The following is a 24095-nucleotide window of genomic DNA, read 5'->3' on the forward strand; positions in this document are numbered from 1 at the left end:
CTTTTTACAACGTCGATCAACTTATCATAGTAATAAAAGTCTCTCTTTATTGGCTTTTAAGAATGCATTTAAACTGTTCCTTGTTAGAAGATACACAACCTGAATTTTAAAAGCAAAAAGAAGGTGCACAAGTTTGAAGTTATTGTGGATTTTGTCTGATAATGAATAGTCAATTTCACATACACCGGCTCTAATAAACACATACACCTCCACTGACTTTTGGGTAAATGTTCCTTACCAAGCCGCAGAAAAAGCTCATGCCTTTATAAGCCACCATCAAGCTTTTTCACAAATCTGGCTTGAGATCTAACCACTCATCAGAGGACACAGTAGATATCATTTAGGTTGGTTGGAACTTGCTTTTAAACATAATCTATACATTTCCAAAGAGCTTGAGGTCTGGACCAATCCAGAAGATTACTGCCACTTTATCCATTATGAACGCCAAACAGTTTCAATGTTTCAATGAACTTTTGTAAGTTGGAAAATCTGATTCCATCCGAACTTATTTCTGGTCACTGAAATCAAGTGTTTCTCATACAAGTACAAAACTTTTTTTCCAGAAGGGATTTTGTTTGTCCATGTGTGGGAGGAAAAAAGACTTCCAAAGGCTGAAGGTGTTGGAGGTTTGGAGCAGGTGTTTCTTTCTTAGGCGGCACCCTGGGTCCACATTCAGGGATCCTCCAGCTATGATACTTTAAGCCTTAGGGCTTCTTCTGTTGCTCTTAAACAGAAATGCTCCATTTAGTTTGCATTTCTAACCAGACAGAGATTTCCATATACACATCAGAACTGATTTAGTAATATATAAAGCATGTTAGCAATGGCCCAGACCTCAGTCGTATGGATTAAAAGTCAGACCTGTGGTAGGAATCCATTGTATTTAAATGAACAATGCCATTTCCGATTGAAGAAATGTTCAAATATTTAAATCGGACGATGCCATAAGTTTTTTGTGCATCAACTTCAAACTTGTTCCCGTTTTTAAAATTCATTCAAGTTTTATGTTGGTATTCAATGCAGGAACGAGTTAAACGCACTTTTAAAAAGGCCCTAACGACTTTCATGCCGATAATGATTGCATATCAGCCTCCTACTGGGATGGCCAAAACTTAGACCTCGTTTTTGAGTTGCTCTTAAGTATTACTTTTATAATCTTACTGTCATTCTTTCACTGTCTGCTTCAGATCCCTGTCCACATGTTTTGTTTTGTTTTTGCCCAACCCTAAAAAGATTTTTCCAAAGGTTTCCATCCTGTGTTCACACAGAGACAACATTTTAGAGAAAACTAAACTGATTTGGAACAAAAGGGCTTCCAGAGTGAAAATGTCTCTCCTGGTTATTCTTCTGGACAGTGAAAATGATCATGCAGCCTAACTGCTAACCTGATCCATAACCCCAAACGTGTCATACCAATCAGACTTAACCATTTTTTGTTTCCTTACTGTGTTTATCACTAACCTCATGTGGAAGCCTTATGTCCCATACTTCGTGTTTAGTGCCACTTATAGGTCTGGAGAAGTAAAAACAATTGTGTTTTGGGCCGTTCCTTGAGTTTTCGTGTGTCTAAATGCTTTTTTTTTTTTTAATGGTTCTTTGTGGACGCAGGTGAGACTGACAACCTATATTAGAAAAAATGTTTTCGTGAGGATGGAAACGCGAATATGGCAAACTATTAGTATCAAAAAGCAGACTTAAAATATGTTGTTCTGAACCATAAATAGTGGGATGTGCCGTTTTTTTCTGGTGGGTAAAATGCCCCTAAATCTAGTGACTGAGCACAAATAAAACATCCTCTGGATGATAAAACATGTATGAAATGTGACAAAATATGTATACTGCACATTATTTAAGCCACTGTGCATTTTTTTACGTGATCGTGCTTTATTTACACCACCAAATGTTTAGATTCACAACATGTTTCACGCAAAAACGGCGCATCACCCCATTTACAACATGTTAATATTTGATTTTTGATACTAAAGGCTTGCCATACTTGGGAAACCACTGTGTCGAGATCACTCGTAAAGTCCTCAAGAAAGCCTGGTAAGTTTTGAAGCGAAGTATAGCATTTATGTGCAGAAATATAAATTTTTAATTCAAACTTGTTGTAGTTGTACATTTTCAAATGCAGCCAGATTTGTTTTAAAGACTCCAAAAATAGGCAGACAAATACTGAATAATAAACTACAAACAAAGAAAAGCTTGATTGGATTAGTATCAGTCAAACTTAATGGTTGACGATTGAGAATTACTCAACAAAACTGGTTTAGAACGTCAGCTTCTGAATGATTGGCGCTTTAAAATTGAGCTTAACATAGCATTAGTGTTGTTAGGAGACTGGATCAAACGGGTGACATGGGGAGAACCACTCAGACAACGGCAAGAGAGAGGAAAAGGAAGAGAAAGAGTGAGTAAGGAGACCATCAGTTTGTTTTAAACTACTGGAGATGTAATTATTTTTCCATAAAAAGGAGATTAATGGGGAAATTAGTAACATTTGTGCCATCTCTGTAGCTTCGATGTCGGGATACGGCCAAAGAAAAAAAAGCAAGTTGCTTTCTATGTGACAGCCATTGAAATGGCTGCCCAGTAAGTTTTTCCTTCCCAAACCTGGAGTACTGAAATGGTACCAAATAAAAACTACAGGAAGCAAAGAATGAAGGTGAATATAGGACAGAAACAACGTAGTACGTTACTGGGGGGGGTAATGGAAACGATTTAAGAAGCGATGTGTTCTGGATCCTACATGTTGACACCGACGTAACAGGGGACTTTTCTGATTTAGGATCAACATCTACACAGGTTATATCTAGGGCAGAAGCTTTAAAAGGCTATCAGAGTGAGGCATATTTACACTAAAATAAATTTAAAAAAAGTTAGCATTTAATGAAAAGAAGGGACGTGTAGAGGAAGTGAGAAAAGAAGATGAAGAAAGAGTCTAGATGAAGCACATAACGGGAGCAATGACAGAGGAAAAGGCTTTGCTTCAGCAGTTAGTCCACACACATGCCAAGGTGCAAACATCAGCAGCATTCCTGCAGGACATCAAATACAGCGCTAAAGCTCCATAAAACCAGCAGCTACAATGCAATTAAAGCAGCAAGATGTCAATGTGACGCACCACGCTGCAAAAGATAGCTTAGCGTTACGTTAACTGGAAGTCAAGAGCGCTGGATTTGATTTTACACATTCAGAAAACGCAGCACACAACTGGTTAACTCTTCGGTTGAAGCTAATTCAAACACAATTAGAGGATTATTCGTGCAGAGTCGCAAACAGTTGAACATGTGAATTAAAGTCGTTTTGGACTTTGATGTCTGCCGTTAAATTGTCTGATGGAGAGAACATTTAAGGTCCACCACCTCCACTTCATCCAAACGCTAACGAGAAACCTGAACAAGACCTGACGAGTCTTTGGAAGTCAGGGTTGGAGACGAAGTGCCTCAGGTTCTCTGAGGTGAATCGCAGTTTAGAAAACGAATTAATAAGAAAATGGAGAGAGAAGACTGGTTAATGGCCAACGATTAATCAATATTACAGTGCTAATCATGATCTTTTAAGGAAGATGCATTTTGGAGTTTCTAGAGCTGGGCGATAAATCGATTTTATAAAATTTTTGGTTTTTGAAGATTAAACTTTTGGAATAATCTGGATCCCCACCCCCCCATTTTGCTCTGTGGGTTTCCATGGTTCAGAGTGATGTCAGCATGCTTAACGAGCGAGTTTCACAGCTTCCATTTATTCCGACTTTGAATTCATTACGACAAAAAGTAAGGATCAGGCTCAGATTAAAAAAATAAATAAAAAAATAAAATCAAGTCATAACGCTACAAACTTTATTTCTAACAGTATGATTTAATGTGAGAAAAAGGTTGAAATAATATGAAAATAAAGTCTTAACATTACCAGAATAAAGTCGTGATATCAGGAGAATGAAGTAGTAATTTTATGAGAACTCCAACAGAAAAAATAACAAAAATATATCCAAGATTTACCAGCACCCCTCCAGACCCCACTAAGGGACAAGGGTGTAAAGAAAATGAATGAATGAATGAATGAATGGATGGATGGATGGATGGATGGATGGATGGATGGATGGATGGATGGATATCCAAGATTTTTCCTCATGAGGAAAACAAAATACATTTGTCTTTATTCTGCTAATGTTGTGACTATGTCCTCTCAGCTCACAGAAGGAATAGCTGAAACAAAAGCCACTCTTTGAAAATAGTTCCTGTCATTTGTAATTCCTTTTTCAGAAAAGAAAATGATGGGGGGAAAAAAAATTCTTAAAATTAGAAAATGGATCTAGTATTAAAAATATATATATTTTATTTTGAAACCATATCGCCCAGCCTAACTTCATGTCATCCTCACAACTAGAGAGCCACGCAGTCTCATTTCAAGTGACTTCTTTTCACTTTTAGTCCCAGCCTGTCTTCATGCATCATAAGGCTGTGAACATTGTTTTGTGAATCTCTCTCTCTAATAACTAAATTATTGTCAGTGAAAGAGAGACTGCGCTGGCTGCTGCAGCTTCCTGGCATCAACTCGTCCCTAACACTGATCTTCAAACGTTCCTGCTAACCTACCTGGAGGATGGTCAAAACGTTGACCTTCTGGCCTGATGTGACCTCTGCTGAACAGTTAGATCTCCAATGGACCTTTCAGAAGCTACCGTCACATTCGTTTCTAATATTTTACGCTTTGATAAAGTTTTTAAAACATTCTTCTTGAAAACCAGTGAACTCTTATTGGTGTGATTTCTACTGCAGGTGTTTGGCCTTGGTGGAGGTTATGAAAACAGCAGCTTCAGTCTTTAGTACAAATCAGAAAGCAAATCTCTGCCATCATTAAGCCCAATCGGTCCAAAAGTCGGGTTTTTGTCCGTTTTGTGCTCCAGGTTATTCAAACGGTTATTATTTTTACATTTAACACCAGCAGATACAAAACTTTTCCGGAGTAGTTTTTGATGGTTGACATGCCATTGCATTGGTTCTGTAACGTGCTCAACTCAGCTCGGCTGCGACTCACCGTCCTGATGGACGCGCATGGCTGACGCCGTGATGTCCGTGGTGACGTTGAAGTATGGGAGCCACAGGTCCTGAAGGTTAAAGACAGGGTCTTTAACTGCTGCCATATTTTTCAATATTGTTCTATTAGCAGAATGAAGGTTTGGACTTTTCTCCTACAGTAAAATTTAAGCACTTTTCAAGCTTTTTCATGGTTAGTTTTCAAACTTTCCCTGGACCACTTTAGAGATAAAAACAGCACAAATGAATTAAAGAAGACAGTTTCAACACACTGTTTTATATCATTTATTACTGCTATTAAATGTCACTATTACACATAACGTACATGCCTGACCTAAAAAACATGCTCTTGCTAAATTCTCTGGCATTTAGCAAATAGGAATATATTTGCTAATTGCAACTGACCTAAAACAAGAGAAATTTAATCTGATTTAACTTCAGACAGAGTGAAAGTCTCTTTTTATTATCTTTAAATATCTGATTTCAACTGTAAATAAATTTAGGCTTTCAATCAAATGATACATTGCACTTTATTCCAAAACCACACAGTTTCAAGGACTTTATACAGAAATCAAGAACCTTCTAAACCTTGAGAACAGCTAAATGAAATTCAAGCATTTCTAAGGATTTCAAGCACCAATACAAACCCAGCAAAGGTGAAATCTATCAGAAACGACTGCATATGAAAAATCTTGCTAGAGAATAAAAAAAAAAAAATAAAAAAAAACATCTCTTACCTCAATTTGCTTGTCCTCAAACACATTATAGATGCTGGTGTTGAAGGCCGAACCGGAGAACATGGAGGTGATGGGATAGGTGAGGTCCAGGACTGTTTTAAATACTGAATTCATCGACTGTTAAACCAAAAAGCAAAGACACATCAACTTCTGTTCCATCGCTCTGATACATTAGTGCTTCTTGGTGACGTGTTAGATGTAAACTAGCCACTACGTATGAGAAAATGGAACAAGAATGGACATAGCAACGGATTGCACTGAACCTTGGACCATTCTCTGGCTCTCTGTTTGGTCCGAACGGCGGTCCTTTCCTCGGCATACAGCGCTCCGATGAACGAGCCGATGGACGTGCCGCCCACGATGTCGATGGGAATCCCGGCTTCTTCCATGGCTTTAATCACCCCCACATGTGAGCAGCCTCTGCAGGACAAAATGCACAGGATGTATGATGAAGTGAACTTTCACATTAGTTGCACAAAATAATCGTTGATTAATTAGATATGCACTAAAAATGCTGATTCTGTGAGTTTAATCTTTGAGTTTGAGCTCTGTTTGTTTACAAATACAAATTAGTAAACTGCAATTATAACTGATTGTTTTTAGGTTGGCCAATTAAACTACTCCCCCTCTCCCAGATTTTACTAAATCTAACCCAGAAGCTGTTAGATGTTTTTAGCAGCAAAAGGGGCCCGCAAGTCAAATTCTGCTCCAGGCCCCATACAGCCTTGGACCGGCCCTGCATGAGTTAAATCTGCTGCACTGCACAGAGATGCTCAACAAACAGGAGATTGAATTCTATGGTGCTAATGTGGCTTTCGTAGCTTTTCCATTTAGTGTCTGCTGCGTTTTTAAAAAGAGTCACAGAAAATGTTTTGGTTGCTCAAGTTTTAAGGGACGAATCTCTCAGATCTCCACGCGGCCGCGGGCAATAACTCTGGCTGACTAAGTGGACAAAGCATTTGGTATGGTTTGATGCTTCGTGTAACCGGAAAAATAATAAAAGAAATAATAATAAAATAATATAAAACCAGAGTGATGCGTCACTATGAGGAGAGTGCGAAAGCTAGCTAGCTAGCAAATATATATTAGCAGCTGGTTAGCTAGTCAGCTACTTAAACCAACTACTTTGGGCTCAGACTCACCTGGCTCCGCCTCCACCCAGCACGAGCGCGATGCTGTTTCCAGTGAGAACTCGGGCCAGCCGAGAGAAATCGCTGTGTCTGTCCGCCGTTTTCTGAAACACCTTCTCATAAACTTCCCTCTGTGGAGACAAAATACAAACGGCAATGCATGAAAATTAGCTCTTTAATTCAGAAGACTTTTTTTTTTTTTAATTGTACAGAAATGTACCAGTTTAGTGGGGCTGCGTCTGGAGAAGACCCGGCGGGGACACTTCAGGTGGAGATGACCTGAGCACCAGCTACGCATGTTGAGCCACTCCACGGTTCTGGACGGACCGGGTCCGTCTTCTCTGTGCAGCAGGATGAGCTTCTTCAGCGCGCGGACGGCCGTGTTTTCCAGCATCTGCTCCAACTTTAGGGACGACGACAAGAGGAGATTAGCGTTACGGTGCAGTTATCACCCTCACAGTGCTCTGCTGGCGGACACGCACCTCCCCCAGAGCGGGCTCCTGATCCCCCACGCCCACTATCAGGATGCAGTCAGCCTGCCGGATGCAGCGCTGCGTCCACGGCGTCATGCTGCTGTCCGTCTGGTACAGGACGATTCGATTGATGTCCTCCTGCTGGGCCAGCCAGCCAGAAAGACGGTACTCGTAGATGCTGAAATCAACGGGGAGATGAGGAACGGCGTTTTATTCCAGCAACAGTTCTCCGTGGATCTTCCAGAGTGGCGATTAACAGCCACTCTGGAAGATACTCTGAATAGCTAACATCTACAGTCTTCCTTATTTTAGCTCTTGCAGGTACAGCTAATCAGCATCAAGGAAAACGAATGGGGCACCTGGATTGGCTGCTGTGAAAGCCTGTCATTAAGCATTGCTCTGAGGTGCTTTCAAGTTCCCAAGCTGCATTTTCTCCTGAATATGTTAGCATTTGTTGTGTTTGGAGTTACGGTACACAAAAACATTTGCAAACAGTCTGAATATGCAAATACTCACGCTCATTTGTGGTTCTGTAATAATCTAAATTTGAGAGAAATGGAACAAAATGTAACAAATAAACAATGTTTTATGTTTGAGCTTTTAATATGCACAGCTGTAACCTTTTTCCTTTTAAAAAAGTGGCTCTCAAGTTTTCAGAATTTAGTTTTACTAGGCTGGTTAGTCACAGCTGGTACCCGCGAGTCCACTGTTGAGTTTTTAAACGTGGATATAAAAGAAAAGGTTTTTTTTTTCTTAATGGAGTTAATTGCATAACATTTTCAAAACCGAATGACCAAAAAGTACAACTAATATATGTTTAGATGTTTCTTATTTGAAAAACGTGATTAAAAAATTCCACAAATATTATCCTATGGAATAAAATGTTTTCATCTTCTCATTTTTCAAAAATTTTTTTTTTTGTACTTTAAAACTTATAAATAGCAATAAAATAGTGTTTCTTTAAAAACTGCAAATTATATGTAGAGAGAGAAATTGCGGCTCAATTGTTTTCGTCTGTGAGCCGAAGGCAAAATGACTGAAGTTTGATTTAGACAATGAGGCATCAAATCAAATCTGAAGAAATTAAACAAAGCAAATTAAATTCACACTCTAGTTTCCATTTTCCAAACTTTACCAGGCCTGGAAAAGATGGAAAATAAATGTATTACTTTTCCACACAGCAAAGGATCTCTGGATAAACTTCAAACAAATTAATATACAAAAAGGATTTGAGAATGTGCTCAATTTTAGAAATGTTTTCGATTTTTCTGGAAAATGTGTTTGTAATTCGTAAGAAAAAGAAAACAAATGCTGGAAAAGGGAAACGTTTCCCTGAGCACTAGACTGACCTGTCCAGAGCAGACGCTCCCAGCCGCTCCCTGATGATGTCACTGGTGAGAAGCAGAGTGGGGCCTTCGCGTGTCAAACGGGGACAAGGTCAAATAAATAAACCAAAACAAGATAAAGAGAATGAGATAAAGAAATGGAGAAAAAATGTCCAGAAAGTGAAGGGGGGTGGGGGGAGCATTTACCGATGGCACTGAGGGCGTGGCTGAGCTCCAAGTTAAAGGCGCTTATTGGCACTTCGTCACCCACAGGAAGCACAGCCACAGTGGAGAGGTTACTAGTGGGGTTGGTGACATCCGCACTTTTCGTCATACTTGGCAAATTCAGCGCCGAACCTGTTGAGCAGGGAGCAAAGAGTGAGAGAGAGAGAGAGAGAGAGAGAGAGAGAGAGAGAGAGAGAGAGAGAGAGAGAGAGACAGGGAGGTGTGTGAAGTCACCCTCTGACCTGGGAACGGCCCCCGACCCTGCTGCAGGTTCCCCAGAATCTTCTGTCCCAACAAGTGGATCAACCTCGTCACAACCTAAGAAAAAAGACAAAAAATAAAACAACAAACGTGAACCAGAAGAGCAGCCATAAAATTACAAAATTTAATAAATTAATAAAGTATTTATACATGTGATAACATAAAAATGCAGAGAAATAAAAATAGAAATGATGTGCAACTCAAAAAGTACACATATGTAATAAAATGTGGAAGTGTTTTATACAGATTCATCACATATGGTGTAAATATGATTTTTTTTTTTTTTTTTATGTTTTCTGTGCCACAGACTATAAGGAGAGAAGAGAAACTCTCCTTAGAGGTTTTGGGTTACCAGACCCAAAACCTCTGGTAACTTTCATAGCAACAGCTGCAGACCAATCGCCCCGTCTGCTGAGCAACAGAGGAAAACAAGTAGAGCTCTCAAAACTGATACTGAATTATAAAATAAGTAAATTATATATAAATGTTATTAATTAATTATGGTTTCCCAATTATTTAAGAACTACAAGTTCATTTCAAAACTCTGAAACAACAAGTTCTAGAACACAAAAGTTTTGGGTTTTATCCTGTTTTTTTTTTTTGTTTGTTTTTGTTTTTTTTTTTAATGTATGCATTTGTGGATTCTGAACAAGCAAAGCAATCAATGAATTTGACGAAAATTCAAATTGTGACGCTGCAAGTCAAAGACTGAAGATGCCACTTCAGTAAAAATGGATGTGAAAAGTGCCTCGTTTATAACAAATTCTTCCTATTTTTTTAATCTTTCAAACAACACAAGCAAAAGAAGACTGAAACCTGCTTGTTTTCCTTTTTTTTTTTTTTTTAGTATACTTATCTAGTTAAACGCTTCAGAAGTGTGTGTGAATGCTGCGGAGATCACGGCGTTCTAAATGACGCGCTCGTTTCACCTGCGGGTATCGTCTCTTGATGTTGTTGAGCGTTCCCTCTGGCAGCTTGACCAGCTCCGTGTCCCTCACGGCGTGCACGGTGGTGGCTCTGGGCTGCTTGGTCAGCGCCTCCACCTGGAGGACAAACAACATCCTGCTCCAAAACCCAGAGTTTGACTCAAGAGTCGAGCGCCTGCTCAAGAGAAGAGGAAACCAAGTATGCTTACGACACCAATGAGGTCTCCTCTGCCGTATTCCCCCACCAACTCCTTCTTGCCGTTCGCCTTCCGGATGACCGATCGCAGACGTCCGTTCAGGATGATGTAGGTGCAGTCCGACTGGTCGTCTTGTCTGCAGTTAAACAGCCGCCATCATCATCGCAAACGATGCGAAACGTGCAGATGCGTTTTGAGACGTTTTCACTAGTGAAACACTAAAAGAGCCCCAATACTGATGCGTCTCAATAAATCTGAATATGATTGAAACATTTATTTAATTCATTCGATATGGATTCATTTCACATAGTGATGGATTTGATGTTCTCTTTGTGAAGCACATACAGCTGGAACCGGAAGTTTTACACCAAATTCAAAGACCAAACTTCTCTTGTTTTATCATCACTTAGAATTACAAACATGATTTTGCTAAGTAGACGGGTTCTGTGTCCCAGAAATGAATTGGTTTTTGTCTGAAATGTGCAAATTGATTCTGGTAAGACAGATTATTCACAGTGAAAGATGTTCTGTGCTGACATTGGCTGACAGGACACCCAGTGAGGAGGAAGCCGGTACTCGAGAAGAAACACAAAAAAGCCAAACTGAAGTTCAAAAATGCACACAGGGACAAAGATCTTCATTTTTGGAGACACATCCAGAGGATTGATGAAGCTAAAGTGGAAGCTCATGCTAACAGCTTACATCTAATGAAAACCCCAAAATCATTTTAAATAATCACGTGTAAGTAAGCCACACAAGAAGTTTATTAAATTCTGTTTCTAACCATAATAATGGAAAGTTTAGTGGGCGGAAAAAGTGCAGTAGAAACAACGGGAAATTTCAAACTAATGCAATAGTGACCGTCTGCTGGACAACTTTCAAGTCAGTTCTGTAGATCACAACATGGATTAAAGATTTCTGTTCCAAAAAAATAAATAAATACTTTTGTTCTTTTAATTTGTCTCAATATTTAAAGAGAGATAATATGGAAACTCCCTGAGAAACTGAATTGGAAAGTTTTTAATTAGCTTTAAATAAGTGATAGAAACTAAATATATCCCTTCATATTGTAACAAAGTTGTCCAAATTCCACTTTTACTTAAAAAAATGGAAGCTTTCATTCTGGTTTACTAAGATGCATCATCCATCAGTAAAGATTGTACAGACATGCAGCTGAACTGTGTGAGAACAGCAAGCAAAATTCGTTTATGTAATATTTTCCTTTATTGCAAATAAATGTAAATATGTCAGTGTGAGGGAAAACCTGGACGAACCTGTAGAGGGCTCTGCCCGCTTCAACGGCCATCCAGTCGATCGCAAAGTCCATCTGCCTGACGAAAGCCGACATTCGAATGGCCACAGTGTGGGCCACACTCAGCACCACATTGGGCTGTTCCTTCATAATCCTGCAGGGGGCAGAAACGAGGAGGAGTACTGATTGAACGAAGGGCAATAGTGAACGGCAATGACAAAAAGACAGTTTGATTCGGTTAAACAGATTAATTCAGAGGAAAACATGCTGATGGTTCTAAACCGAGCTCATAACTAGCATCTTTTCAATTATGCAATCTTTGGCCACAGAAAAGAGGAAAAGACTCACTCATAGAAATCTGACTTTGAGATCTTCAGGTAAGTACAGTCTCGGACAGCCTTAATGGAAAAGATAAGGGGCTCTCCGGTGAGCACCGCGAGCTGGCCTACCATCTCTCCTGGGTGGGTCACAAACAAGCAGACGGCCTCCTGTTTGTCGATCATTCGCTGGTAAACATGCAGGCAACCAGACAGGACGAAGTGCAGACTCACATCCTGCGGGACGACGAACAGAAATAAATTGTTTTCGCGCCCGTTGCCACACACACACGGCCTTTACGATCAGCGTCCGGTGGAGTAGTTACCTGGTCTCCCTGTCTCGCTAAAACGGCTCCGGCTTTTGCGTAGTGCAAAGTCGCTTTCCCGCTTAACAAAGCTGGATCCTAAAAGAGAGGAGACATGCTGTCAAGACAAAGATGGAGGAGAATAAAGTCAAACGAAATGTGAGAGCATGACACTGTGGAGACGCTTCACATGGGAGTCTGACTGCAGCCGCATTATTCAGATACATGAATGACCACACACACACACACACAAAAAAAATGTTTTATTTTTGGATCCAAGCGAACATTTTAATCAGTGCGTTGGTTGGAAACAACAATTTAGACAATGTGACAGTAAAAAAACTAGTCTCTGCATAGAAAAGGTTAGTAAGTGGTCTGGGTTGAATGTCAAAAGAAATTACACCCACAAAAAGAAGAAAGTACAAAGGCAAAGTAAGAAGGCCCTGTTTCAGTCCTAACATTTCAAAATAAAAGCATTTACACATCATATGCAAATGTTAGGGATGGCAGATAAATCAGTTTTATCCATTGATCCAATTTTTTTGTTTTTGAATATTTAATTTCAGGAAAATCAGATTTTATTTAATTTTTTTGTCACCAAAGCACACATTGGGTTTCCATAGTTCAGAGTGATTCAGTACAGCCAGGGCCCATCAAGTTGTTTGATAAATGAATTTTACAGCTTCTAATTATTTGGACTTTGAATTCAGTCAGACAAGCAACAATATGCGACAGCACAAGAGGCAATTATTGTATTATTTAAATGAAGATATGATGCTAAAGCAGTGAGTAATTACTGGGTTTATGAATGTTTCACCAACTCAAACTTTTTAAGACCTTGATGAATAAAACTTAAGACTTATAACACAACAGAGCTGTGCAGAAGAAACGCAGGGAAACAAAACTGAGAAATTTCTGGGTATTTTTTTGTGCCTCTTCTCACATGGCATAGTGTGAGAAAGCTAGTTAGCTTAACTGTATCAAGTCGTAGAAGGCAGCGAGTGAAAACATCTGCACACAACTCAAGCTTTTACCTGATAGAAAAGTCCAGCGATAAAAAAACCTACGTAGAGTATATGAGATCAAATAGCCTCGATCTCTTTAAGACTTTATTAACATATTTAAGGCCTACTTACACTTTCTTGAATGGATTCAAGACAATTTAAGGTCTTAATTTTAGATAAATGAACTTAAGACTTTTTAAGGATGCACGTGCATCCTGAATTAAGTACACATTTACTTTCTGCAGATAAAGAAAGACGCTCACGTGCTACTTATAAAACTGAGGATGAAATATACCAGGGCGGATCTGGTTTTGGTTTGGACATTCCAACAACAACTTTTTGAAATGTGGTGCCACTTCTAGAAAAAAGAAATAGTGTTTTGTGACTGCATGAAAAGTTAAACCATACCTCTATTTGCATGATTTTGAGAATTTCTTTTTGAGCTTCCTCAAAGAGCGAAGCGTTGCACCGACTGGACGACGGTGTGAAGATGTTGTCCACGCCCGATTCCTCCTCAGGATACAAATAGATCCCTGATGGAACTTCATCCACCGTCACTTTCCTCTCACGCTGTTCGTGGGAAACGGACTGCAAAGAAAACCCAATGGTTTTAAAATGGAACCTTTTGTATAAACGCTTCATTTGGATGAGTCGCTTTGCTTCCTCGCTACCACAAGTTAAAAGTGGCTTCAGGTTTTGTTGTCAACTGAAACTCAAAACACTTTTCCTCAAGCGAGGAAAGCCAGAAGTGAGCTTATGGGGTTTTTTGAGTTGTGCACCAACCCGACTGAAGGTTGGAGGTGTGTTGCCGTCTTCTGCAGATACAGAAATCCGTCCTCGTTCGAACGCCATGTCAAAATCTGACTTCACACTTTTCTGAATACCTGCACAAAAAACAAACAACAAAAAAGAGAAAACTGGTTTAATGTTGGTTTTAAAAAAAAAAGCAAAAGAAAAACAATGCAGTCATTTCTGCACACAAACACACGTATAAGAAAAAGAGTTTTCATCCAAGTGAAAGCATCAACGCTTGCTTTTCTTGATGATTTGTCCAGCACAACATCTGCTGCGAACAAATGAAGATTATTGTGATGCGTCATAACTTCAAAAAGCACATCACAGAGTCGTCTCGTTTCATTCTGCCAAGCTGAGCTTTTCGCTCTGCTGATTTTCATATCTCACCATCTGTTTGGCCATAAAACCATAAACCAACAAGTCATTACTTCCTAATGACCGAGTGAGAGAACTGCAGTTGGAACGGTTCAGAAAAAGCGATCTGGATTGAAAATATTGTCTTTTAAGCACCAATCAGTTTATCTTATAAAGTCCAGAAAGGGTAAGTTTAAAATGATTTTAGGGCTTAAATACATGTGATGAAAAAGGCCCAGTGATTGGTTAAACATACCACACCACTAAGCAAAGCAGACCTAATGTTTCCATGGTTACACAGAGACATCTTTAATCTTTAATTTTTCTCAGCTGGGCTACATTTCCAACATGCAGACTGGAAATAAACAACCAGACCTGTTAATAGTTCAACTACAAAACTGCAAAAGTAAATAACAATTCTAACTTGTTATTGGTGAAGCTGGAAAACTGTTAAATAAGGACCAAAAGTCTCTCACCAGAGATGTCCACTGGCATGGAAATGGTCCTGCTGAGATTTGGGGGACCTCCTTCTTTTCCTTGGTCCGCCCCTGTGATTAAACAAAATGCATGAAAACAACAGAAAACAACAGGAAATAACTTTTGCAGACATTTTTTACAACGCGTTTCCAGTCCTTTCAATCCATTTATAAGTGCAAAACAAAAAGATTTCCAGTGATTTTATGGCAGGTAAATATAGTGGCCAAGTTTTGGAACATGGGATAAATGAATACAGAAAGAAAGAAAAGAAAGACAAGGAAGGAAAAAATAAGGAAGGAGGAAGGAAAAGGAAAGAAGAAACAAGGCAAAAGGAAGAAAGTCTGCAAAAAGAAAAACTAATGGCACAAGGAAATATGGAGGAAGATCACAAGGGAAAAGGAAAGAGCACAATTAATAAGGAAGGACATAAGGAGAAGAGGAAGGAAGATGGAAACAAGGTCACAACATTTTGGCGATGGTGTAGGGAAAAAACTATCGAAACACAAATGTCTTTTCCCAAACTTCTCCAGACCTGGAAAATGAGCCATACCACCATATTACATGCTTATTCAAGCTTTTCAGACTGAAACAAGTCAGGAGCAGGTAAGAAGCTGCGTTTTATTCAGATGTAGTCAGTTCTTTCTTAATATCAGATATATTTTTGTCACAATAATAAACAGATTCCTACTGGGAGTTGTTTTAATTTTATTCATTCATCTTTACATGTCAATAGTTCCCTTATGTCTGTTTGCTGCGGCAGGTTTTCTACGGTTACAGTACGAGAAAAACAATAGTTAAAACGGAAATTAACGTTTCGAAAAGAAATTCCCAACACAGGTAAGCTACAGCGTTTTTATTATGCCTAAACTACACGAGCATTTTGTTTTTCTAAGTAGTTGCTTCTTTTTCTACCAACTGCTGCCGTTTGTGCTGCTCACTGATCCCAGCACGGTGGCATTATGCTAAGCTTACCTGAAGCTTCACTTTTAACGGCAGCTTCCCGGTGCTCCTCTGAAATGCTCAGGCTGCCGAATCGCTTCCCGTGGCGGATGGGGCTGGTGCGCGGCGCGTGAGGAGACGTCGGCGGGAGACGGGAAGGAAGCATTTCCTGTGAAACCACGGGACGTTGGAAAACATGCATGAGGCATAAAATCTGTAATCAGAGCCTAACAAAAGAAGAAATGAATACGGGCTGCTTCATGTAGGTTCCATCATGTGTAGTGAAAAGACCTGAAGTTATAAATTTCTCCTGCATCCACTTAGTCTCATTTAATGTCAGAAAGCGAGGAGAAATGATTACATGTCTAGTCTAAGCAGAGTATGTACAGAATGTTTATATGAAAACTTACCAAGTATTTTTGGTCTAAATTATATAGCAAATATTTTAGTTCACTTGAAATAAGAAAACTAACTTACATTACAAGTAACTTTAGCAAGATAAAGGTGCTTATTTTAAGTCAACAATTCCTTCATATTGCTGAAAAAATACCAGTTGTGACTTACTATAAGTTATAATATGGTAGATTAATTCACTTTTTGTACTTTTTTTCATCAATATTAAGGAATTATTGACTTAAAACAAGTTCTTTTACCGAAAAGTTACTTGTTAATTTTGTCTTATTTCAAATGTACTAAGATATTACAATAGAAACCATACCAAAAATACTTGGTAAGATTTTGTTTTTGTTTGTTTGTTTGTTTGTTGTTTTTTTAAGTGACCTGTGAGTATAATGACCTCCAATAGATGTAGATAGGCCCATCACAATAACAAATTTTAATTTATTAATTTATTGCGATAAATGATAAAATTGTTCGAAGACCATTTTAAGCTGATGTAATGGTAATGACATAATAATGCAAGCGACATCCTGCCAAAAATAAATACACTTTATTTTCAAATTAACACTGGAACTGGTAAACAAAATAAACAAAGCAACGAAAAACAAAAATAAAATGGACTCCGAGTCTCTGTTAACAAAAACTGCACCTGAATAAAAAACGGAATACAACATATGACACATTTTTCATTCAGTGTCATTGTGATGGCTGTAGTTACAGCCACACAAATGTGGTAACATTCATTTTCACCACACGCAACAGGTTCACATTCACTTTCACTACAAAAAGGTTCACCCCACTTATATTTTGGTTTCTTTACGTCTAGGATTTAATTTACAGAATAACTGGTTTTGTTTAGAAGGCAAAACATCACATTGTATTCTAGAATAAGTGCACACATTTGAGTTTACATTGTTGCGTTTTGCTTGATTTAACCTTTGTTTGTTTTTGAGTTTCCTCAGTGCTGGCTGCTCCAATCCTTTAGGAAAGCAGAAAGGTGGAGAAGGGGTGGAGCAAGCCAGCTGAGACTGCAAATTGGTTCTATTATTTACCCAAGTTTTGTTTTGGGTTAAATAAAAAACAACTATTTTTTACTTTAAACCGGTGCCTGGCTGTTCCTTAACTGCTCGGTCCATCACAGTCATCAAAAGAAAGAGAAAAAGGCAGGAATAAACGACAACGCCGATAAATTAAAATGATAATTTTCATTTATCATGCGATTAATTGATTTATTGTTTACCGCGACAGGCCTAGATGTAGATACAAAATAACAGATACTACACTGAGTGTGTTTTGTGCCTCCAATAACTCACATGGCTGAACAGCTCGTTGGTCAGCCCCAGGTAGTTGTGCAGGGCCAGGACTGTCACCCTCTGGAGGCGCACCATGATAATCTGAACAGAAAGGAAACGGAAAGTTATTTATGCATCGCCTTGAAACAAGCAGGGGGGGAAAAGTACCCCAAGGCTCCGTAACGAGACATCAATATCTTTAAATCATAGAAGCACAAACAAAAAATGTTGCTGCACAAACGTCGTCGAGTTCATTGACACCAATTTCATCTGATTTGAAGAAGGTAGAAGAGGGGGGCAGGCTGACCTTTCATGACCTCTGGAAGCGTTTCTTAATATCTTTAAAATGATGGCGGCACAAACAAAAAAAAAATGTTTGCTGCACAAACTTTTGACACTAATTTTGTCTAATTTGAGGGAGGTGGAGGGAGGGAGCCAGCTTCACTCTGGTAAAGGAAGCGTATCTACTACTCGCTGAAATCTCCTTCAGTATCCAGCAGTGAACATAAACAACTAAACTCACCTGAACTACGCGCACCAGACTCTCGGGATACTTCTCAAAGATGGTGAGGAAGGCCTCGACGGGCAAACGGAGAACAGTGGTGACCTCTGCAGCTCGAGCCGACACCGTTTTGTAAGGCTTCTGATGGCCCTGGGAACAAACGTTGCTTCCTTCTTAAACCATTCAGACAACAACGTTCAACAGAGTCACTGCAGCCGACATCATTCAAGCACTAAAGTCTAACTAAACTTGGATTGAAATGAAATCAAGCATGTCTGTGTGACTCATGATAGAGGAAGAATGTTTTGTGAGTCAGTAGTTAAACATCAGCGGCGTCAGGAATATACAACCAATGTTATAAAAGTACTTTATCTCACTTAAGGGTAATGATTAGAAGTTTCTCTGGAACTTGGGGGGCAGGGGGAGCCTTTGTGTGCAGATGTGTGTTTGCATTGTGCGACGTGACCTACTGTGATGACATCCAGAATGCTGAGGAGGCTGTGAACACTGTCTCCTGCAAAAACCTCCTTGACCACACTCTCTTTGCCATCCTGGAGGATAAACAGGAGACATTCAGGTTGGGGGGGCATCACAAGATATTTAATCATTTCTTTTTTACCAATTTACATTTGAAAAGACGTCTTTATCAGGACATATGCTGAATATAAAACCAATCTCTTTTTTTTTTTATTAATAAATTTGCATGTCTATAAGTGAAAGAGGACTCAGGTTCTCTGCCGGTTTCACCAACTCAAATTTAAGACTTTTTAAGACCTTGCAAAGCCATTTTAAGGCCTTTATTTTAAATACATAAATTTGAGACTTTTTAAGAATGCAGATACTCGGGATTTAATCCTCTGCAACTGTAATGGCTTTGACTCCCAAAGATTGGTGAAAAGCTAAAGTCATTTACAAATAACCCTAAACCTATCGTAGCTGTAGAAGGCAAATTTTTCCACAAAAATCAGTTAAATCTCAACTTCTCCACCACTAAGGCTGAGACCATCGAGCTGAGTTCAGGGACAAGATGGATCTACAAAATCCTGAGATGGATTACAAGACAAACTGCATAAAGTTAATGAGAAAGTGATCTATATGGCTGTGTAGCTGTGGGTGTGTTTATTAAGAAATAGAAGAAATGTAAAATCTGAAATGACCAGAAGTTTCCATCAGCCTGGAGCTTTGTCTCACAGGACGAAGACGATCAGGCTTGATAACTATTGAAGCTGTTTTATCATTACAGTAACATGTTTAAGATGTTTTCCTGGTAAAACTGCATCTTTTTTTATGCTGATATTATAAATTTATTCTTGTAATTTAACTAAAATTCCCCATAGTGTTCTCACTGACCTATAACAAGAAAAGTTAGGTCTGATTTAACTTCACTTGGTGAGAAAAAAATGTGCCTCTTTTCTTTAGGTGTATGAAAATATCTGGTGATAAATGCAAATAATGTTTTCCAAGCTTTGGAAAACATTATTAACTTTAATACAAAACTGTCCAGCTTGACTATCAAGCACTTGCATGGACTTTATACAGAAACCAAGCAAGTTCCAAATCTGGAAAACACATTGAAATTCAAGCATTTTCAAGGATTTCAAGAACCCATATGAACCCCATCTTCAGATTTATATGCAAATAAGTGTTGAATTGATCAAAACACTAATTATTTGGACAAACCTATTCAACAATAAAATAAAATTACAATTTCTCAGCGCTAAATCAACTCTAAATTTGTGCTAAGCTTAGATAAATGACAGCAAAAAAACAAGGAGAGTTAAGCGATGTGAACTGCAGCCTCACCACCCCTGTAAGGCACAGTTCTAGCTTCCCGTCCTGAACCACGTAGATGCTGCTGTCAGGCTGTCCTGGCCTGAAGATGTGCTCCCCCTGCTGGAACTGCAGAAACACCATGTGCTTGCACAGCTCCAGGAAGAGCGGCTTCTCAAAGTGACCCAAAACCCTACGGTTAGCAACAAGACAACAAGCGGCCAAGGTAAGGGAACGAGAACACGAGCGGGCGACTACAAACGCGAAAAGCGCCTCGTCGCGCGAACCTACCGGACGTTTTTGAGCATGTAGAGCACCTCGGACGGGAGGTGGGAGTTGGCCACGTCAAATTCAGTGAGATCTGCCTCCAGCACCGAGGGAGGGGGCTCCTTCGCCTGCAGGATGGGCACCTCCTTCTTGAAGCGCAGGATCCTGCACGAGCAACATGACATGAAGAGAGATTAAAGATGGGGAAGGGATAGAGAAGGGAGGGCAATTTTTATGAAGAGCATTTTACTTTTTGGCAATGTTGAGCATTTTCTGCTTCTTCTTTAGGCGTGGACGAGAAGAAGAGGAGGAAGCCCCCACCAGCGAAGAGGTAGACTGGGAAACCTGTGGGGAAACGGATGTGAGTATGGGTTCCAGTGCTAATGTTTGTTTTTGCAAAAACATCCGTCTCTGCTTTAAGAAGGATTTTTTTCAAAAGGGTCATGTCTATAATTTTTACATATTTTGTCGTGTTTTACCCACAAACCCAAATGGATTACCGTAACTTAGATATCAGTGGAATGAAAGTGATGCATGATTTTCACAACAAAATTACAAATAAACATCCATCTCAGTTTTCTCATCTATTTTCTGCGTTGAATTAATCCAGCACATGAAATCTGAATTAAGTAGGTGAATGTTTGTGGCCGGAACGCCACCAGATGCGAAAAACCTAAACATTTCCAGCCCGCCACTCACTTTCCGCATAATCTTTCGTCCGTAGAACATGACTTTGTCTCTCTTGCGGAAGCGGTACTTCGGTGCCTCCTGGACCTCTATGTCTGCGAAATAAAGGTAAACGTCAAAATGAACCAGAGCTGTATAATGTGCCGTTTCCATGACAACGTTTCAGCGCAGGCTGAGAAAAGGGAATCTGCGTTTACTGACTTCGGAGCCGCATCCTCCGCAAGATGAAGAAGATGAGGATGGCGATGAGGACTATGGCAACACCAGCGCCAATAACTATTCCCACCATCTGGAGAGAGAGAACAGAAAAATATACATGTATGTGTGTGTGTGTGTGTGTGTGTGTGTGTGTGTGTGTGTGTGTGTGTGGCAAAAGGAAAATGAGAGCACTGGGTTCTCCATTCAATCTGCTCAAATTCACAGACAGTGATGGACTAAACTTTTAGCTACGGTAATAAAATCTGCTGCAGTGGTAAAAACGGCTGAAAGAAGACAGAAATGAAACTGTTCTCACCATGCTCGTCTGTAGCTCTTCCTCCACAAACGTCTTGAGGTTTTCAAATCTCTCCTGAAAGACAAAAGAGAAATGCAGAGGCATGCTAGTGCACGTGATAAGCCGACAAGTTAATGGTTTCAAATTACAATGTTGCTGCGCGAAACGTGGACCCGGCGGCGGTCTTTCTTTCAATGAGCTGTGAAAGCATGTAGGAATCAGGAATTCACCCTGCAGGCAGCAACGCCAGGCACAAAGCGGAAAAGTTGCATCGCATCCAATATTTCTCAATCTACTTTCTTTTCTTGTTATTTGCTGGACATAATTTAAATACATAGAGATTTTCTTCCGTTTCCTGGCAATATAAGGTTAAAAGGATCTTGATTAAAATAACTGCAATCAATAAAAAGTTTTAAAAAAGCAGAAAAGCATGTCTGTTGAGAGGGCAGAGATCTGAGATAAGACTGTTTGCTTTGTGTGCGTTTGGTCAACCATAAGATTTAACATCATAAGATTAAAAGTGAGGGTAATTGGTCTGTAGAGTTCTGGCAGAGAGCCAGTGGACGTTTATCAGTGTTATCTGTGATTATCTATACGTTTGTAGCAAGCTTGAGGCTATTTGGCAGTAAATGGGCTGGATGGGACAAAAGTACAACGGAACTGGTGCAACATGCTCTGGATCTCTGAAGTACCCACCTAGGTTTTGTGAGATTAAAGGGGACCTATTATGCTTCCATGAACAGATTAGTATAGGTCGATAGAAAACATGTTCATTACATTTTTTGCATAAATTAATTCTTAAATAATGAGATATTAGTCTGCTCAGTTCTGCCTGTTTTGAGCTCCTTTCAGAACGAGCCGTTTTAGGGCCTCTGTCACTTTAAGTTCAAATAAGCTGCTGCTGGCCACGCCCCCCAATGTTTACAATCGCACGTGAGAATGGCTGCACAAAGATGTGTAATTATACAACCGTACGTCTTTGAAAAGCAGAAGTGGAGCCTCCTGGTCGTCCAACAAGGAAGCAGCAAGTGGTTTCTGGATGGCAATTTACATTCTGGAAGTTTTTGAAACGACTCATTTTCCAGACACCAAAAAACATTAACTTATTGCCAAAACTCAGCTTTAATGTGACATGTATCATGTATAATTTAAATATAAAAGCAATGTGGCAGAAAGACAAAAAGAAGGAAATGGCTTGCATTTACATAGCTCTTTTTAACAAGAGGACTTTGCACAACAATCATTTGCTCAATCATATCATCAGTGAGTTTGCCATTCAATCAGCGCCACAGGAGAAGCGGGAGTAGGACTAGGTAGGCTGCCGATCATGACAGGTCACATGACATGTTTGCTGCCTCACAGCTGAATCACCTCAGAAAACTACAGGTCTCTTCTAACTCACCTCACTAACATACGCGTCATTGACCAATCTGGACTTGTAAACACGTGCGTTAGTCCAAAACCTACCGAGAAGGGCTCTTCTTGGTCCTCTTGTTCTGAGGTATTCTGTCCCATTGTAGCTTTGTGTTTTCATAGGGATGGTCCATCAACAGCCACTGCAGACAAACAGGAGGATGTCATAGCGATGCGTCACAGCAGGGGCTACAGCACAGGACCTACTGACCTTGTTGTTGATCTAATCAATTGTTTGGGTGAGCCATAAAACAAATGAACCTGTTTTGGTTGTGTACCTCACACTACTGTCCTCTTCCTAAGGAGGAGGAACGACCTTCACTGTCGCAATAAGCTGGCACTCCTTTAGTAAGGGATTAAACTTTAAAGAAATTTGCTCAACATAATTCTTCATTTCAGATTTCCTTTTTGTTTGTGTTTCAGTCTGTTTTTGCCTTACCAGTGAGTCAGCCTGAAGAGTTAGAATCTGATGAGGTTATTTTGATGGCAGGGAACAGAGTGCTTTGAAATGAATGTGGAAAGTCACTAAATCTGCTAGATATGATGCAATCCAGATTGCATATTAGCAACTGAGTAATTTATTGCTTTTTTTTTTCTTCCCGCAAACCAAACCTTGATCTCACTAACAAATTAGTCCCATTTCAAGCTCAACACCTCCTAAGGCAAATATTTTTCTTCCTCTATTTAATGCAAAAGCCTCCTCCCATAGAGCTGGTCAAATACTACCTCCCTGTTCGAGCTCTCATAAAAGATGAAGCAACTGCGGGTTTCCGTTTCCTTTACTTCATTTATACACCACAATTACAAAGCAGTGAGAAAACATTTGTGTCTGAAGATTACTTCCATCTTACCCTTTCACATTTAAGCGTTTCTGATCAAATACATTTACTGTTGGGAAAAGAAAAGCTGAAGAAATACAAAAAGAACTGTCAGATAGTTAGCTCACTAGGCAGCACCCAAAGCTACCTGGTGGCTTTTCTAGCAAGCTAGCTAGCAAAGCTAGCATTAGGATTTTCCCTCATGAAAATTGTCACCCATACAGCACTCTTAGACATACATAAAGACACTTTAAAAGCAATTATTTTTGGTAGGAGTGTTTGGGGGGTTACCCAAAACAATGTTCAATTTTACTCGCTACACGCTGGTGCAAATGTTGCCAGACCCTCTGAGAGAAATCCCTTGTCTGGCAACATTAAGTAGGCTTCAAAAACAAACACATCATGTCCTGACCAAAAATTCAACAACTGGTAAGAAACCAAATTGCTGACATGTATTGGACTGGAAAGAGTTACTGAACCATTTGTAAGGCTTTAGGATTCCAACCACCCTCGGTGAGAGCCATTATCTACCCATGAAGAAAACATGGAGCATCTTTGAACCCTCCCAGGCGTGGCCCATCTAAAAGAATTACGTCAAGACCACACTGACAATTCATTCAGGGAAATAAGAAGGACGCTGAAGTTCACAAAAATGGCGTCCGTGGGAGAGTTCAAAGGTGGAAACCAAAAAGGTTTGTCTC

At 39.6% G+C, this 24095-nt stretch overlaps 1 protein-coding gene across 3 annotated transcripts in view; it reads right to left on the bottom strand.

Moving 5' to 3' along the window:
• pnpla6 (patatin-like phospholipase domain containing 6) overlaps window positions 1-24095 on the bottom strand; it is a 37511-nt gene that overhangs the window by 9531 nt on the left and 3885 nt on the right. For all 3 annotated transcript variants that reach the window (XM_015051454.1, XM_015051445.1, XM_015051439.1), the window contains exons 2-29: window positions 22631-22719; window positions 21185-21238; window positions 20872-20959; window positions 20683-20765; window positions 20234-20328; window positions 20008-20148; window positions 19750-19909; window positions 18417-18497; window positions 17968-18096; window positions 17466-17546; window positions 15787-15922; window positions 14814-14885; window positions 13972-14072; window positions 13597-13776; window positions 12206-12283; window positions 11911-12116; window positions 11585-11716; window positions 10323-10446; window positions 10117-10230; window positions 9169-9244; window positions 8909-9058; window positions 8726-8789; window positions 7386-7554; window positions 7124-7306; window positions 6916-7034; window positions 6037-6193; window positions 5774-5890; window positions 5038-5107 (exon numbers count right to left, since the gene is read on the bottom strand). In XM_015051454.1, coding sequence (XP_014906940.1) covers window positions 5038-5107; window positions 5774-5890; window positions 6037-6193; window positions 6916-7034; window positions 7124-7306; window positions 7386-7554; window positions 8726-8789; window positions 8909-9058; window positions 9169-9244; window positions 10117-10230; window positions 10323-10446; window positions 11585-11716; window positions 11911-12116; window positions 12206-12283; window positions 13597-13776; window positions 13972-14072; window positions 14814-14885; window positions 15787-15922; window positions 17466-17546; window positions 17968-18096; window positions 18417-18497; window positions 19750-19909; window positions 20008-20148; window positions 20234-20328; window positions 20683-20765; window positions 20872-20959; window positions 21185-21238; window positions 22631-22678 — 3208 coding nt within the window. In that variant the 5' untranslated portion in view covers window positions 22679-22719. The remainder of the gene's footprint in view (window positions 1-5037; window positions 5108-5773; window positions 5891-6036; window positions 6194-6915; window positions 7035-7123; window positions 7307-7385; window positions 7555-8725; window positions 8790-8908; window positions 9059-9168; window positions 9245-10116; window positions 10231-10322; window positions 10447-11584; window positions 11717-11910; window positions 12117-12205; window positions 12284-13596; window positions 13777-13971; window positions 14073-14813; window positions 14886-15786; window positions 15923-17465; window positions 17547-17967; window positions 18097-18416; window positions 18498-19749; window positions 19910-20007; window positions 20149-20233; window positions 20329-20682; window positions 20766-20871; window positions 20960-21184; window positions 21239-22630; window positions 22720-24095) is intronic.

Source organism: Poecilia latipinna, unplaced genomic scaffold (assembly GCF_001443285.1).
Source record: "Poecilia latipinna isolate Pla-1442-1.1 unplaced genomic scaffold, P_latipinna-1.0 Scaffold51, whole genome shotgun sequence".
NCBI lineage: Eukaryota > Metazoa > Chordata > Actinopteri > Cyprinodontiformes > Poeciliidae > Poecilia > Poecilia latipinna.